The sequence below is a fragment of the Dicentrarchus labrax genome, unplaced genomic scaffold (assembly GCF_905237075.1).
Source record: "Dicentrarchus labrax unplaced genomic scaffold, dlabrax2021, whole genome shotgun sequence".
In the NCBI taxonomy this organism is placed as follows: domain Eukaryota; kingdom Metazoa; phylum Chordata; class Actinopteri; family Moronidae; genus Dicentrarchus; species Dicentrarchus labrax.
The window spans coordinates 20,653,444-20,670,407 of NW_026136723.1; the positions used below are offsets into that span (position 1 = coordinate 20,653,444).

Consider the following 16,964-nt stretch of genomic DNA (forward strand, 5'->3'; position numbering starts at 1 on the left):
GTCATCCAGCAACCTCATGCACCTTTTGGTAGCAAATGAGAGACAGGAATATATTTGTAGACATATTCTGCTGACAGAAAAGACAAGGTCTTCAACCGCCTCCTATATTCCTCACCTTCCTTCCTCTTTACATCCTGTTTTCAGAGCCAGATGTCATGGAAAAAGGGAAAAAAAATCTTTAATAAAATGCCTCGCAGTCTGTGTTCCCTCACAATTCATCTCTCTCTGTGTTGAGTCAATAGCAGATGTGTGAGAAAGAGATTGCTGAGGGCGGTCACAACTATTTCAAAAATGAGGCACACTCTTCAGGAAGAGTATGAAATCTTAATTAAACTGGTGCGTCTGTGAATCGGTTCCCCCCCAGCTACAAAGGTGGGAGTCGCACTGTTCTCTGCACCGTCGTCTCACTCCAGGCCTCCCTTCCACACTGCGCAGAGCCAGCTCCCATTTTCTCAGTAAATGACATTAGATTAGGTATTTTGTGTTTACTCCCTCTGAGGTGTGGCAGTGAAAATCAATAGACTTTAAATACCCCTATTGAGGTTAATTTTCCTTAGTGGAACCCAAACAGGACTGATTGAACAGAATCAAAGGTTTTGAGAAGTGCAATAGTTTATTGAATGAATTGATTGATTGTTGATTTCTTATCCAGTCTCTCTCACTCTCTCTTCCCATTTCTTCTTTCTTTACAGCTTACAGCACTTTCTACATTGTGGGTCTCATACTGTCGATGCAGATCCCTTTTGTCGGCTTCCAGCCAATCAGGACCAGCGAGCACATGGCTGCTGCTGGTAAGTCCCACCCTCTTTACCTTCAGGCTGACTGATCCTGTATTCTTCTTGGAAGAACAAGTTCCCTTCTAGAAAGTTTCACAGTGAATGCCATTCAGAGTGCTATGATAAAGTCAGCATTTCTTGGAAAATGTCGCTGCCTGAAGTTATGAGTCTATCAATAGTCTCTCACTAAATGTCAGTGACGCAATAGCATGGCCCTCAGCCACTCATCAGCCTCATTTCCTCCTACTCTACCTGGCGCTAACAAAGTGAGCCACTAGTTGGTGAACGTAATTATCATGGCAAGAAACATGAATCCAAATGAGTCTTATGTAATGATCTTATGTCTAAATGGGCAACTTGTTTGCAAAGACATTTAGAATATCCTTTTAGTTAGGTGATAATATGTCAGTGGTTACAGCTGCTGACAACTGGCCGAAAAGGCAAAAAAAAAAAAAAACTGACTTGTTGTTGCTGACTTATAAATGTTATAATGTATACCTTGAATTGCAACATAACTGTTTACATTCTAACACTATATACAAGGACACATTGATTCAATGCAGAGATTTTATTTCAGAACTTTCATGTCAACTTGCCATCCTGACCCTACCAACAAATTCATGCTGCAAAACACAGAGGGACAGGGTCAGGCTGACTGCTGTTGTTCATGTATTAACGGTGTGACTTTACATAAGACACTCACTTGTTATCCAGAGCACCTTATATTACCGTGCATGCACACATTATAAGATTGGTTGGCTGCAGTGGGAATTGAATCCCTTCTGATGCTGATGGTGTTAGTCAAGAAGAACACAGGACCTCCTCAGAATACATTTACAAAATAAAAAATAAGTGGCTTCACATGCTACCCATATGGGTTTAGCACTTTAAGTAATTTTCATTTTTGGCTTGTGGGTAGTTTATTAAAGCTTGTTCACTTTCCCCTCTCAAGAGTGGGCCCATCTGCTGCCCGACAGCACGGTTGGGTACATATGTATGTGGATGATTCTTGTGTTCATTTACATCCAGATTGGGAGAGGACTGTTGTTGGCAGCTTTAGGAAGAACTGAGCAGCACCTTTTTTGAAAATTCTCTTAACACTGCAGCAGGCGTACGTTATGTCCCTGTTTTCCTCGGTGTCTACAACACAAACAGCATTATGAGTGGCTTTGAAGAATGCACCACCACAAAATATCATCCCTGCCTCTCTGTTTTTGGCTCCCCCCTCTCTCTATCTCTCAAAGAGCAAGTTTGTTTTCATGTCGCAAGGGTAGCAGCTGCTCAGAACATCTGGTGGTAACATTCAGGGAGCACAGTGGGAAAGAGGAAGCGAGTGACAGAGCCATGGTCGGTACCCTTGAGATGTCAGCCCCTGAGGCAGGCAGGCAGGGTGGCATAGAGTGACAAGCATGTTAGCACTATGGCGGCTCTCCAGGAGGCAGGCAGGGGCTTAACCTTGGAAATGGGTGAGACCTGCTGTGGGCGGTTGTGGGCTACCGGAGGAGTAGGGCAATATCACACAAGGTTTGTCAAAGGAATGGGAGGTGACGAAAGGGAGGGAAACCAGACCTCTTTTCAATTTTTTATGTCAAATTCACCGTACAAACAAGGAGACACACTGGAGAAATGCCACTGAGAAAGTGACAGAGCAAAGGAATGGAGGAAAAAAGTGTGATCGAAGGGGGCGGCAAAAAGAAAGACCAGGCTAGGGAAAGAGAAGAGCCTATTCACACAAATCTGTCTCATGAATTTGAAATATGTTGTCCCACAGTATTTGTCTTTCACATCTGCATGAACAGTCAAAGGGGGCTATCGTGAACTGCTTTGTCGAGAATTCTGCCAAACTGACAACAGTGCTTCTTAACTAAGTAAAACCTGCTTTGCACCCTGCATGAGGCAGCATGAATCAGGGCCTCCTCAAATATTCAGTCCAAGATTCCTTTTGTAGGTTTCATCATTCTTTTGTTTTTTGTCTGTGGCTTTTTCTCAGGTGTGTTTGCACTGCTCCAAGCCTACGCCTTCCTGCAGTACCTGAAAGACAGGCTGACCAGACAAGAGTTCCAGACGCTGTTCTTCCTCGGGGTCTCTCTTGCTGCCGGCGTGGTCTTCCTCACCGTAATTTATCTCACATACACAGGTATGTATGTCTGCTCACATGCTTTCACAGTGATATTTAGTCAGAATGGTTCCTTATAAACCATTTAACCGACGTCCCAAGTACAGGTGAAACAATTAATGCATTAATTGATGTTTGACAGAATACTTCTTGGAGCATAATAATCAATTTGGTCAATTAAGCAAAAACTGCAGTAGTTTTTAGGTTTCAGCTTCACAGTTTTGAAGATTTGCTGCTTTTCTCTATTTTGTGTCCTTGTCGATTGAATGTCTTCACGTTTTAGACTGTTGGTCAGACAAAATAAATGAACTGAAGACATCACCTTGGGCTCTGGGAAATTGTGTCAAACATTTCTGAACCTAATTGAGAAAAAAAAATCAACAGATTTATTTATTAAAATAATTATCATTAGTTGTAGCCCTGCTTGTAATTGCTTTTACATATACATATACATATACATAAACAACATACAATAATTTGAAAAGCCATCCTGTAGCAATGAACGCTCTACTACTGAATGTCTTGCAGTTAATATGTTAAAATTATAGTCTTTTGCAAATTTTATTATAGTTTACCTGGCTGCATGCCTTATTTTCCCATTAGTATCAAGATTTATCACCCCAGCTGTATCCATAAACAGCTTTCAGTGAAAATGTAATTGTAAGCCAAGCCCACCAATACATTTGCATATGGTTGGTATATAAATTTGTTTAGTTTATCAATAAAAGAAATGTGCACTAACAAATATAACATTTTGTGAGACTAACTTAAATTGAGACTACCTTTTGTGTTGTGTAGTTGCACTTGGAAATCAGACGCAACAAAAATGACACGTAGTAAATTTGTTGAAGATAAGCGATCAGATTGGCTTCCAATACTGATGTATGAATCTTACGGCAAGCTACTGTCAACAAAAACCTACATCTAGTCCTTCTCCTTGTTTTTTTTTTCCTGGTGCAGACTTGAGTATTAGTTTCAATATCACAAAATATAACTTGTATCACTTCCTAATAGGAGTTTTATACAACAATACTAAAATAGAAGATGGTGAATTTCTTTTCACCCCCATCTGTTTGCCTGTTTATTAGCACAGTATGTTAGAAATTGGGCTGAGATTTGGTGGACAAATAGCCTTTTGTGCAGGGATCAGTTGACTAGATTTTGATGGCGATCCAGATCTGGGATTTGAGCCATTTTAGATTTTGTTTTCTTTTTTTGCCAAAAGTTACAATATGTTCATACACTATCCCCTGATGGTCTGACCTCCAGGCCTCCCCAGTGGGCTGCTAATCAGCATTTGGTTTAAACCTGGAAGGCAAATGATCAACAAATATAAACCGATATGAATGTTGCTGTTTGTTGGCGAACAGTTGAGCGTTGGTGGAGGATTGTGCTCTACCCGAGTGCCTTTTAGTGAACTTGTATACTGTATGTGTTGTTTGACTGTCCTGGTTGAACCCTGATGCGCACAGCCAGATAGTTGAACTTTGTTCTTATTAATGTTTTTCTCCATTATTTTCTGCTCCGACGGGGTTTGTGGCCCCAGTGGAGGCCTTATGGTTTCAGACCTTTTCTAATGTTGCCTTCTTGCTGTTCATTGACTTTGTCTCCTGCTAAAGTGTTCAGATTTAAGATGGCATATTCAGAATCTTGACTTATTTATAAGAAACATATTTTACCATCTTATTTTGAAAGCACCAAGAGATTAAAAAATGTGGTGCACGTTACACCTCAAAAGCCATTTTAAACAACTTTTTACAGCATCACACTGGCTTTGCTTCTCTTTCTAGTGGTTTCTTCCCTCAGACCGGTCCCAAGAAAGCTACAGTAATATACTTGGTTTACTATGTCAGAGGAGAGCTCACTTATCCACTTTTCTGTATGCACACCTTTTCTACAGTGTATAATGAGCCTTAATAAAGTGTGACCGCTTTTAACCTGACCTCATATATTGGTTTTCACCTTGGTTACGGTAGGAGATTATTTACTTGTGTTAACCAACAAACTGACATTCTGTTGCTGCAGATTATTTAAACACTGCAGCCAGTCCTTTTGCCCGGTGCAGAGAGATGGTGGTATATTACATCTACAGTAATATTACCATCCTTAGATTGGTTGCCTGCCTGCTTTAGAACTGATTGGCCTCTCATGAGGATGCAGAAGTCCAGTCTCGTGAGGATCCTTGCTTCAACTGTATGTCTGGTAAACGTTATGATGTCAGCCATCTGAATTAAGCAGTCGGAGTCTGTGGCTGTTTGGTGATGTGCCAGTTTTGCTGTGAAACTGCGCATGTCTTTCTCTGGTCTGTTAGACTTTTTCATCTCATAACAATCTCTGCAACGGGTGGTTTTCCTCAGTATCTTGAACACAGAGCCAAGTATTGATTGGTTAAATCAGTGTCATCCTTTAAATCACCTCTCAAAATATCTCCTTCATCTAACTTTTACTGCTTTTTCACATCTTTTGCTTGCTTGCTTTGGTTCAGTGCTTTGTAATATCTTATTTAAAAGGTCCATTTTTTTTTACAGTGGCCATATGGTATCATTATTACTATATTGCAGAATCTCTTAAAGGACATTGTACAGCTATATGTTGGTGCAAACGTCACAAAATTAAAACAAAAAATGGGGCTACTGCTTTTTTTTGTGTTGTCTGCGCACATGTGAGTGTGTGAGTGAGAGCCCTCAGGCAGCAGTTCAGAGCTGAAATGTATTCCAGATCAAAGCTTCACCAAAATAAGACATTTGCATGCGTACATAAAATACCCTGTGCGCTCTAATTTGCAGCTTAAATGGTTTCAGTTACATTTGTAAACAAGTCAATTCCAGTAATTAATGTATTCTACTGATGGTACTTTTCAGCATTGGGTTGTTCTTGGTTTTGAACCACAGTTGGCAGATTGTTCATACAGTTTAGTTGCTGGACTTCATATGGATGTTATTAAATGCCTTGAAAACCTATTTTCTCTGTCAGCTTCTGTCTATATAGGATTTTTTGTTTATGTTAGAACAGATTTGGTTATTTCACATTAGAGTTATATCAGTGTATCAATTATATCGGAACTAGAGAGTATTTTGTCATTGAACGAAGAGCAAAGAATGTTTGTTGAAGTAGTCAGGAAATTTGACTGTTTGTTGATCCAACTGGTTAAAGTTCACCTGTGATAGACAGTGTTAGCAGATGGTTTATCTGATCACCTTCTGAGTATTTTTTACACACAAACAAAACAGACTAAAATGTGACCTCATTGGGCTCCTAGTGGTCAAACTACACTTTTTAAACTCTTAATAAATAAAAATTAAGGATTTGCATTTATTCTGAACTTTGTCTTTATTGTTGCTTATGTAGTCATGAATATTTGTTATAGAAATTCATAAGATCATAAACCAACAGGCTTCGAATAAGTAGATTCACCTTATCACATTATAGCAGTATATTTTATTGCATTGTCCTCAGGCAATCTTTTCTATACTTTAATCCAGCCCTGTGGGTCGGATAGTGATAACCATATTATTTATTTAAAGTTGAGTTGAGTTTTCCATATAAATAATTACATTCCGTGGTAACAAAGGACAATCTATATTCAAGTATTCTCAAGTTGTTTTAATGTATTTTCCCATTATTAACGACTCTATCTTGCTTATCTTTACAATAACGCAATTCAACAAACTTCCTGCAGGCCTCCCACAGTCCTTGTATTCCATGCTCAAATGGATAGTATTTAAAGAAAAGCATTATATATGTCTTTATTGATCGTCTTTTCTTTCTCCAGGATATATTGCTCCGTGGAGTGGTCGTTTCTACTCTCTCTGGGACACCGGGTAAGCTCTGCTGACCTTCACACCCTTGCTGTCGATGGAACACTTGTTCAATCGAGTGCATGTGTGTGTTTTCTAAGATGGCTATAAACCCCCCCCCTGCACAATCCCAGAGGGAAAAAACAGTACAGCACTGGCTGTGTGTTGAACTATTGTCTTACTTCCAAATAGCAACGGGCACCCTGTGTTCTCCAAATGCACTGCAACGTGTTTGATATTTCAGCACACCCAATCAATTCTTCCCCCCTGTTTGCTGACTAAAGCAGTATGGGAGATTTTTTTTCTTCTTTTTTCCTCTGGAGGCTGATACTAATTCCTTAATGTGCTGTGTGTTTTCTCTTTCCCAGCTGTGATCACAAAACACTTTAGAGAGAAATATTTAAAATCATATAAAAACTGCTGTGTAAAAGCCCATAATGAATAAAGAGGGAACACACAGATCAGAAAAACTAACAGCAAAAAAAGAACATTAGTCATCTCTAATGCTGCATTTGTTCATATTTTACCATGAACATGCTGGGGAGGGAAATTATCTTCTTTTTCTCATAATTCTGGAGTTAATCAGGAGGATCTGTTGTATAATTTGTCTCAACACTCCCATCGTGCTCAGCCCAACATGAATTACATCCTGCCTGTCTCTCCCTCCCCCCCCTTTTGTCATCCTCCCTCCACCCTCCCCCTCTCTATCCCCAGCTATGCTAAGATCCACATCCCAATCATAGCGTCGGTGTCAGAGCACCAGCCGACGACGTGGGTCTCTTTCTTCTTCGACCTCCACATCCTGGTCTGCACATTCCCAGCAGGCCTCTGGTTCTGTATAAAGAACATCAACGATGAACGAGTGTTTGGTAGGAAGATCTAAACTTTTTCAAAATATGTTTATACATTAATTGAACCTTAATTTCACCCCATCCAACCATCTCAATTTTTTCCCTTTTAATGTTGTCCATGTGTTACTCCACATATAAACACGGGACCTTCCTGGATAAATATTATCCAATGGATGTTTGTTTTGGCCACCAATTTTAATTATTTAAAGTTTGTTTCACAGAAATCATGCAAGCTAGGTATTTCAATGTCATCCATTGGCCCACAACTTTAGTCCGGACTGAAATATCTCAACAACTGTTGGATAGATTGCGTTTAAGATTTTGTACAGTCATCCATGTTCCTCAAAGGGTGAATCCTACTGACAATGGCAATCCTCTGGCTTTTCATTAATTGTCCCCATGAGGTATACATCTGTAGTTTTGAGTGAAATGTCTCAACAACTGTTGGATGGATTGCTATGATATTTGGGACAGGCAGATATTTTCCCCTCAGGATAAACTGTAAAGCCCTGAGTTTTCCTCTAACTCCATCATCAGGTCATTTTTCTTTTAGACATTTTGATATTTTTATTTGGTTTATGTCCAAATACCTTCAAAACTAATGACATTCCCATCAGCCTCAGCAGTACTTTGTGTTTAGTGCTAATTAGCTGACGTTAGCATGCTAACATGCTATACTAAGATGGTGAAACTTAAGATTGGTCCTCATTAAACCTACTGAAGCTCAGCATGAAAGCATTTTCACTGTGAACCTTTAGCATTAAGCTCAAATCACCCACACTTTGATTAAATAGTCTCAAAGAACAGCTAATATGGCAACATTAGTTTCAGTCAGTTTGCCTCGAGGGCTTGTTCTACACTATATTATACTATACTACAATACCCATGAGCCTTGGCGTCCGTTGAAACCTGTCTAAGGTGTACATCTGAAAGGATTTTATTTAAGCTGCAGTTTGTATTATGAGCATACTTTATAGCTTTTGCCTGTATTAGCTTCACAGGTAACAAAATTTTAAGCTCTGTGGTTTTATTTTTTTATCAAAATGCACCTTGGGAGTCATTCGTTCCCATCCCATGTTTTTTATGTGCACAGGCTTGTAGCTTTTTATTTTTGAAGTATTTCTGGGGGCTTTTATTGCATTTAATCAATAGTGATAGCTGAATAACACACAGCCAAGGCACGCTGCAGCAAGGAGTCAGCCTTGGTACCAGTTCTACCAGATGAGCTATCAGGACCCTTTGATTTTTTTAAAATCGGAACAATTAGATATTAAGATAACGCTGCTGATCATTTTTTCAACCTGGAGAGTTTCATGTTGATCCAAGCCTTGGAAGTGTTCCAACTGCCAGTCACTGAATATGGTCTATGGAAAAAATGAATGTCTTGTAAAACCCATTTAGTGATTCCTTATTTGTTAGTTTAAGTAATATAGTCCTTGAATCACTAATAGTTCTGTTACAGTCATTTCTCTGCTTTGTAACATTGAGCTATTATTACCATGCATGAGTCAAATAAAACAACACTCCAATCCCCTTTGTCTGCAATATTGTGAAGTGCTCTCAGCTTTCCATTTGCCTGAAAGTATAACACCGAGGTGGATTGAACTTCTTTAAAAAACAACTCAAAGAAAACTTTTATTTTTACAAAGACAGCCACGATCAAGGGCAGTGAACCTTTGAGTGCTAGAAACAGTCCTTGAGCAGTATGTTTCCCCCTCTGACTTAATCAGCCTATTACAGCTATTGATTAGCCGTGCACCTGTTGAGCCAGGTCGGCACTTTTCAAGGACGGAAAGCAGCCAGTGCGCTCTCCATTTAGGGTTTGAGATGTGCAGCGCTAACGTAGACTGATTATGCTGCGTTACTCTAACAACTCAATTTCTCTTTTTTATGTCTTTATCTCCTTCTCACACTCAACACACCAATTTTCCTGCCTACCCTTTACATTCATAACGTCTTGCTCCCTGTCTGACCTTTTCTCTGTACTTTGTTTTCCCTCTCTCCCCACATTCCCAACCCACTTCCTTTTCCATGTCCTTTTAGTGGCCCTGTACGCCATCAGTGCGGTCTATTTTGCGGGTGTGATGGTGCGACTGATGCTGACACTGACCCCGGTGGTGTGCATGCTCTCTGCGGTGGCTTTCTCCAGTGTCTTTGAGCATTACATGGGAGATGACACAAAGAGGGAGAAGCCCCCTGCTGAAGACAGCAGTGACGAGGACGACAAGAGGAACTCTGGGAACCTTTATGACAAGGTCAACACAGGACAGAATAATTGTCAAAATTCACATCAACATGTACAGAAAGAATGTCAATCAGTATTGCTCTCCTGAGATATTGCACTCATTTCCCTGCAACAGAAGTTGTTATGATGCTTGAATTTTGGCTGTCAGAAATCCTAGAATTGAATACTGTAATAACACAGCAAACAAGAAAAGACAAAACAACATTTACTGAGATATTTTGCTAAGTTCCTCATTGATTTTAGGCTCCTTTGAAGCACCTATTTCAGTTTGTATTTATCAGTTTATCATGTTTGTCAGCTTCCCTCCTCACTCCCCACCAGTCTTGCTTGCCAGTTTGTGTAAACTGTGATTCAACTGTGATTCAGCTGCGACTGTTTGATGCTGCTGCCATAATTTTAGCTGTCTCACTTTGTTGATTTTTTAACTGATTGCTGTCAAACTGGATTGTGAAGTCCATCTTGTTATCCCATAATTTCATGTGCTATTCAAACATTCATCCTTCAGAGGTGATGCTAAAATTACAGTTTAGCTTGTTTAACAATTTAGTAAAGTTGTGTAATGCTTCAAAAATGACATGTTTAAGCCAGTTTTTGTACATCAAGACAGTCACGTTGAAGTCTGTTTATGGTGACAGTACTCGTTACACATCCTTGCTGCAGTGAAAGACATATTGTATCATGCAATGTTATCAACGTATCATGTTGGTGTGTGTGATTTATGATGATGGTGTTAAACATTTTTTCTCCTATCTATATATATATAAGTGATGGTTAGTAAGCTAGTCAACAGCAAGTCTCATTAAGATCAAGAGAGACGTGAGAACAAAGTACATGTATCACATGACTACAGGGCAGTTGTCACACAAAGCAGTCTTCACACACACTAATTAAAACACAAATTTTTTTCAATATAAGCAAGTATTGACTTTACAGTCCCTTGATTTTAAGTTGGTGTCAGTGACTTCAGTTTGATTTGCAGTTCATGCATTCAGTCAGCAGAATTCAAATGTTATGTCCTTTTTTATCTGCATCTATCTCTGCTCATCTTCAGGTCACAGTTCAGCTATTAGGGAAAGTATTTGGATGTGCCAGTCAGATTTCGTCATCACCAGACTTTTCATACCCTTAACGATTCATTGCTGCTAGTATAAAATAATATTAACTCATCACACAGCATGGAAAACTTGGGGATGCTCTAAGATACTTTGCTCAATTAGTTCATTCAATAATTTATTCCACTCAATAATTCATCTCCCTGGAACGCTATAGACTTTGCCGTCCATCATAATAGTGTTTGTCTCCTTCTGCAGGCTGGCAAGGTGCGCAAGCATGTGTCAGAGCAGGAGAAAGCCGAGGAGGGTTTGGGTCCAAACGTCAAGTCCATCGTTACCATGCTAATGCTGATGCTGTTGATGATGTTTGCTGTCCACTGCACCTGGGTCACCAGCAACGCCTACTCTAGTCCCAGCGTGGTGCTCGCCTCGTACAACCACGACGGGTAAGAATTATACATGCACACCCTTCGGTTATAACATGTTAATGGATGTTAAATTACTGCAATGAGCCATGCAAAGTCTCCAATTGTAGTTCATAATGCAGAAGGACGGATTGCTCCACCTTGCATGCAAATGAGCACAAATGTCTGAGTGAGTGTGCACGAACACACAGAGCTGCAGGATACAGGGAACATATGTATATTTCGTTAGAGGTTTGTGAAAATATTAACATGTGAACCTATAAGCATTAATATGATTGCTTAACTTAGTATTTCTAGGTCACAGAAGACATCTGTGGACCAGCTGATATACTATTCTCTCTGAGATTCTTTACAGGCATAATTATTCTCTTTAAGCATTAGGAAGGAAATATTGAAGGCCGAGACTAAATGGTAGATGCAAGTTGTCATACATATATTAATAATACCACAGCAGTTCTTAGACAATGGTTTAGCTGTGCTAAAGGAAACAGCATAGATGTCACTCTGCTCTCCTTCTCACATATACACCCACACACTCGCGCAAAAATGCACAGGCACACAGACATAATATGATTACCATACCTACGGTTCATTTGTTGCCTGGCTTTTATGTCTACTCTCACTCCTCAAGGTAAATTTAGGACATAAACGTTCAAAGTGTGAAGGTGTTTTTCAACCCTCAGTTTATTATGCATGGTTGCTCTATTTTCAGCTGTTGTTGCCCTTCTGATTCAAAGTCTTAACTGAAATATTAATAGTCTTCGCAGCCATATGCCTGTCAATGCCTTTACCTGTCAACCTTTTTTTTCCCTTGTTAGGACGCGTAACATCCTGGATGACTTCAGGGAGGCCTACTACTGGTTGAGACAGAATACGGACGAGCATGCACGCGTCATGTCGTGGTGGGACTACGGCTATCAAATAGCTGGCATGGCCAACAGGACGACACTAGTAGATAATAACACATGGAACAACAGTCATATAGCACTGGTGAGCCCCTCTATCTGTTTCCCTTTTGTCTGTCTTATTCTTGTCTTCATGTCTTTGCTCTCCTCCTGTTTTACTCTTTGGATTTATTCACTTGCAGAGAAACAAATGATTTCTTCTAGCAGCCACCAGCTGATTAGCAAGCTCTTCAGTGAATTTTTTATGTAATTGCCACATTGTATCAAACCTCTCCTTCCAACAAGCCAGATAATCGTGTTTGCTTAAACTTTTCTCATTGAATTTACAGTGTAGAGGGATTTCAGTTAATTGCTGTCAGGTTCTGTGGGTTTGATTTATTTTTTTCTCTCTCTGCTGCCAAATGTAGAGAAATGTTTTTGTCTTTCAGTCTTTTACAGCCCTCTAGCTTTTTTCTCTCTTGCTTTCTACCTGCTGCCTGTTGTCTCTTCAGCATCCGTCTACAGAAATGTAATTACAGAGAATGCAAGATGGATCTCTGTTTAATAATTCCTGTTTTTTGCCATTGCTTTATTGAAGCACTGTGTCTTGTGAAACCGAGAGAACCCCTTGTCATTCTTTATCACTGCTTTTAGGTTGGGAAAGCCATGTCGTCCAACGAGAGTGCAGCCTACCAAATCATGAGGTCACTGGACGTGGACTACGTTCTGATCATATTCGGCGGTGTAATCGGCTACTCGGGAGACGATATAAACAAGTTCCTGTGGATGGTGAGGATAGCGGAGGGAGAGCACCCAAAGGACATCAGGGTGAGTGTATGACAGCACCTGCCTGCCACTGCAGCGATTCTGCATGAGGTCATGTAGTGAGCACTGGCACAGCAGTGAAATTAATGTTTATATTAACTCTTTATAATTGTGCTCAAGGACAGACTCCGTTCAGCAAATTGTCGTTTTATTTAATGCAAGAAAAATATCAAATTCCGATTTTCACACTGTCCCTGTTGACTCAACATACAGCACCTCATGAATGCTGCACCTGACTCCAGCACATAAATGTACCACATATACCTACGAGTGACAGCCGCAAAAACAAATTTAGTAGGTTAGGTTTACATGCACTCAAGAAACCAGGCTATTCAGAGAAACCAGAATATGTTGGGTTTTAGAATTATTTTGAATACGAGATGTATCGCAGCGTGCGTATTGCGTAATAATCTTTCCCATCATCACTTTGCTGTCACAGCGCCACCTTACCAGGAGAAACATGGTTTATATTTCTCTAGTCCTCTACCCTGATTACAGAACCAGGTTCTGTAACCATATGCGCTTATTTGCTTTCTTGCCGAGAATTAGATTAGAAGACTTTCTCAGTATAGTACTGTACATCAAATATGAAGCTACAGCCAGCAAGTGGTTAGCCTAGCCAAGCATAAAGACTGGAAATAGGGGGAAACAGCTATAATGACTCTGTCTGAATGTAACAAAATCTGTGTTTGGGGTTATGGTTTTAGCCACAATGTTTTTTTGGAGCCAGTGGAGGTCACGTAGCAGGAAACAATGGCGGCTTGACTGGTCACGCATATTCTCGTATTACAACTGAGTGGTATGCTAAAATATGTTTCTGAAACTGTTTAAGCGAGGAATCAACAATGCAGTAACAGAATCTTGATGTTTGATTAGCGCTGCCTAATTTGACAGTTGATCTGAGTTTTGTGTCAATCACAAGGTAGCCACACCCAAAAGCATACCGTGCTTTATCACCTATTTTATTCATGCTGTATTGTAAGTGTAATGTAATACTTGAAACTAGTGATTGAGACCATAAACTCCATTAGGAATTAGCTAATAAATCAAATGAGAAGTAGGGTCCTTTCTCCATAAGCTGCCCCCTGCTGGCCATGACATAGAATGCATGTTTAAGACATTTGCATTGCCTTCACTTCACATATATAGTCATTATCAGTGTTTATCTCATTCGTTTAATCCGTACTAAACCGAGAAAAAAGCCGAAGCGGAATTTCCCCAAAAAACTATTACTTAAATTGTGTGTACACACGTGCACACACACATACAATCAAGAAATGATTTCCTGTTTTGTATGTGACGGAGACACTACCATGTAGGTAGTGTGTTGGACAATAGTTTCAAAGCAGTTATTTTATGTTTATGTAGTAGCAGTTGTTTGTATTGATTTCATTAATTTATTTTTATCCACCATGCTCTGTCTGAGCCTCATCAATTAATGTGAAATTCTTCCCAAATCCAATCTTAATCAGTCCATGGCATCGAGCCCTGTCATACTCAGGACGTGATGCAGAACTCTAATCACAAACAGGCTGTTTTTTTTTTCATATTTTTATCAGCCCTTATCACATCCAATCAGCAAGTTCTTGGCGCTGGTGCTTCTAAATTACTTCGCTATCTTCTCATTTATCTCTTTATCTTACTTTCCTTTTCTTTGTCTTCTTCAGGAGAGTGACTACTTCACCCCTCAGGGAGAGTTCAGAGTGGACAAGGCTGGTTCACCAACTCTGCTCAACTGCCTCATGTACAAGATGTCTTATTATCGATTTGGTGAAATGCAGGTGAGCAAAGCAGCCCTAATGAAAGACTCGATTTTGCTTTCTGGCCAAGTTAACATAGCCAAAAAACTCTGCATGTCTTTGATCATTTTTTTTTCATCTCCAGGTGTGAGGTCAGGGCTAGAGAGAACCTCTCTACTGAATTTAAAGAGATTTTGTTCGGCTTATGATCCCCATTCATAGGTCCAAATAATGAGTTCCACCTCTGCGCCAAGATCAGAGTAACAAGCAGCTGCTATCACCAAATAAGGAAAAAGTACGACTACTATCTTATGCAGCTTGCACCTTTACCAGAGATTAACAAGCAGCTGCCACCACCAAAGGTGTAAAACTTTTTGCTACTGTAGCAGAGCTTGCTGACAGACAGGCGGAAGAGGATATAAGGAGGTGCCTTTTGTGAGCTCCTGAGGTTTGGAGAGGAGTGTGTTGTGGGGGGGAGAAAAGAAAGGATGGAGGAGGAATATGAAGGATTGGCGGAAGCTTTGAGATGTGCCACGGCTACTTCTGGCAGGTAGCAGGGGAGAGATGAGAGGGATCCTTCATGCCAGGTGCTTACATCTTTGCTGTAGATGTGGCCTGGCCAACAGCTCAGCTGAGATGGGAGAATCAATGCAGCCTCCATCCATAGACAGACTGCCAAGGCTCTGTGTAGCTCACAGAGCTGTTTTGGGGTAAAGAGATGGAGAGAATGAGGCACAGAAAGGAGATGGAGTGAGGAAGGAGTGAGCCCAGTGAGGGGGAAAAAAAGAGAGTTAGAGTAAAGGGGGGTAGATTAGGTTTACGGAAATGGGATGTGACAAGGTGAAACCGAGGCTTAGAGGACATTGGGGAAAAGACAATAAGTAGAGTGGGGTGAACTATACAGGATAGTTGAGGATGCAGTGTGTTGCAGTGAGTGGAGATTAAAGGATAATACTGACAATGCATAATACATGCAGAATAGAAAGTATAAAATGAAGAGACTCAAACCACCAACGTCATATCTCCCCAGAATCCTACTCCTTTATTTATTTTTCTTAACAATTAAATGACAAGTTGAACAGTGCTATTAAATCCAAATAGCGAGACTAAACTATTGTGACTGATAAAAATTTAATATTTAAAACTCTGTGTCCTCTGAAGCTGCCTGAAGGCATAAATGAGCTGCCAAGGTACTGTGGATAGGAAGGTGGTACCCAAAGGGCGAATGGAGTCTGAAGTGAAAGTAGGAAACGGGAGTAAAATACAAGAGAGGGAAGGCAGATTGAAACTGTAGCTTTGAGAATTGACGTGACAAAGGAAAATCAAATGTGAGAGGGACAAGGTAAGAGGAGCAGTCAAAGATGAGAGGTTGTAAGTGGTTCATACAGAGTGAAATGCAGCCTAATAGTCGCCAAAGGGCAGACACTTCTCCGTAATCAAAAGGCTATCAAACTTTTTCTATTATAATTGTGTTTGTTCTTGTCTCGAACTGATGAGCACTAACGTTGGAATTAGTGACACTGCATTGGCTGAGGTGAAGTTGTCTTTGTAAGACAATTTGTCATGTTGTGTCTGAAAACGTTTTCGCTCCTTTTTTAAAGGAACAGTTCAACATTTTAAAAATACACTTTTGCTTTTCTACTGAGTTCGATAAGAAGATTGTGACTATTCTCGCATCTGTAAATATGAAGCTACAGCCAACAAGCACTTAGCTTAGCATGAAGACTGGAAGCAGGGCTCACTAATTAACATGTTATGTCTTGTTTCTTTAATATGTATAAAAACAGCATTGTAAAATGACAAATTGTGGTTTTAGGGGGGGGGTTGTGTTCCAAACTACCAAGCTATCTAGCTAAATATTCTTTTGACAACCATATCCATCTCCCAGCTGGACTTCCGGACGCCTCCTGGCTTCGACCGAACACGCAACGCCGAGATCGGCAACAAGGATATTAAGTTCAAGCACCTGGAAGAGGCCTTTACCTCAGAGCACTGGTTGGTTAGGATCTACAAGGTCAAGAATCTGGACAACAGAGAACCGCTGGACCACAAGCTTCGCAGTGTAGTCCCCAAGCAGAAGTACACCTCCAAAAAGGTAGCAGGACACATCCTGTTCTGTTGTTTTAATCAAAAGTGATTAATTTTGCCTTCTGGTTTTAGAAAGATTCGGTTATGTTCTCAAAACATAATTGACATTGTTGGTGAAAACCCACCACCAACTTAACATCCTGAACTTACAGTAACAGTATATTTA

The 16,964-nt window shown here is 40.2% G+C and overlaps 1 protein-coding gene across 1 annotated transcript in view; it reads left to right on the forward strand.

The window, feature by feature from the left end:
* The window catches only part of LOC127358468 (dolichyl-diphosphooligosaccharide--protein glycosyltransferase subunit STT3B), a 75,490-nt gene that overhangs the window by 54,877 nt on the left and 3,649 nt on the right, over positions 1 to 16,964 (forward strand). Inside the window, exons 6-15 of the mRNA XM_051391596.1 lie at positions 693 to 791; positions 2,767 to 2,913; positions 6,665 to 6,713; positions 7,404 to 7,558; positions 9,584 to 9,795; positions 11,096 to 11,283; positions 12,081 to 12,252; positions 12,801 to 12,974; positions 14,639 to 14,752; positions 16,599 to 16,805. Coding sequence (XP_051247556.1) covers positions 693 to 791; positions 2,767 to 2,913; positions 6,665 to 6,713; positions 7,404 to 7,558; positions 9,584 to 9,795; positions 11,096 to 11,283; positions 12,081 to 12,252; positions 12,801 to 12,974; positions 14,639 to 14,752; positions 16,599 to 16,805 — 1,517 coding nt within the window. The remainder of the gene's footprint in view (positions 1 to 692; positions 792 to 2,766; positions 2,914 to 6,664; positions 6,714 to 7,403; positions 7,559 to 9,583; positions 9,796 to 11,095; positions 11,284 to 12,080; positions 12,253 to 12,800; positions 12,975 to 14,638; positions 14,753 to 16,598; positions 16,806 to 16,964) is intronic.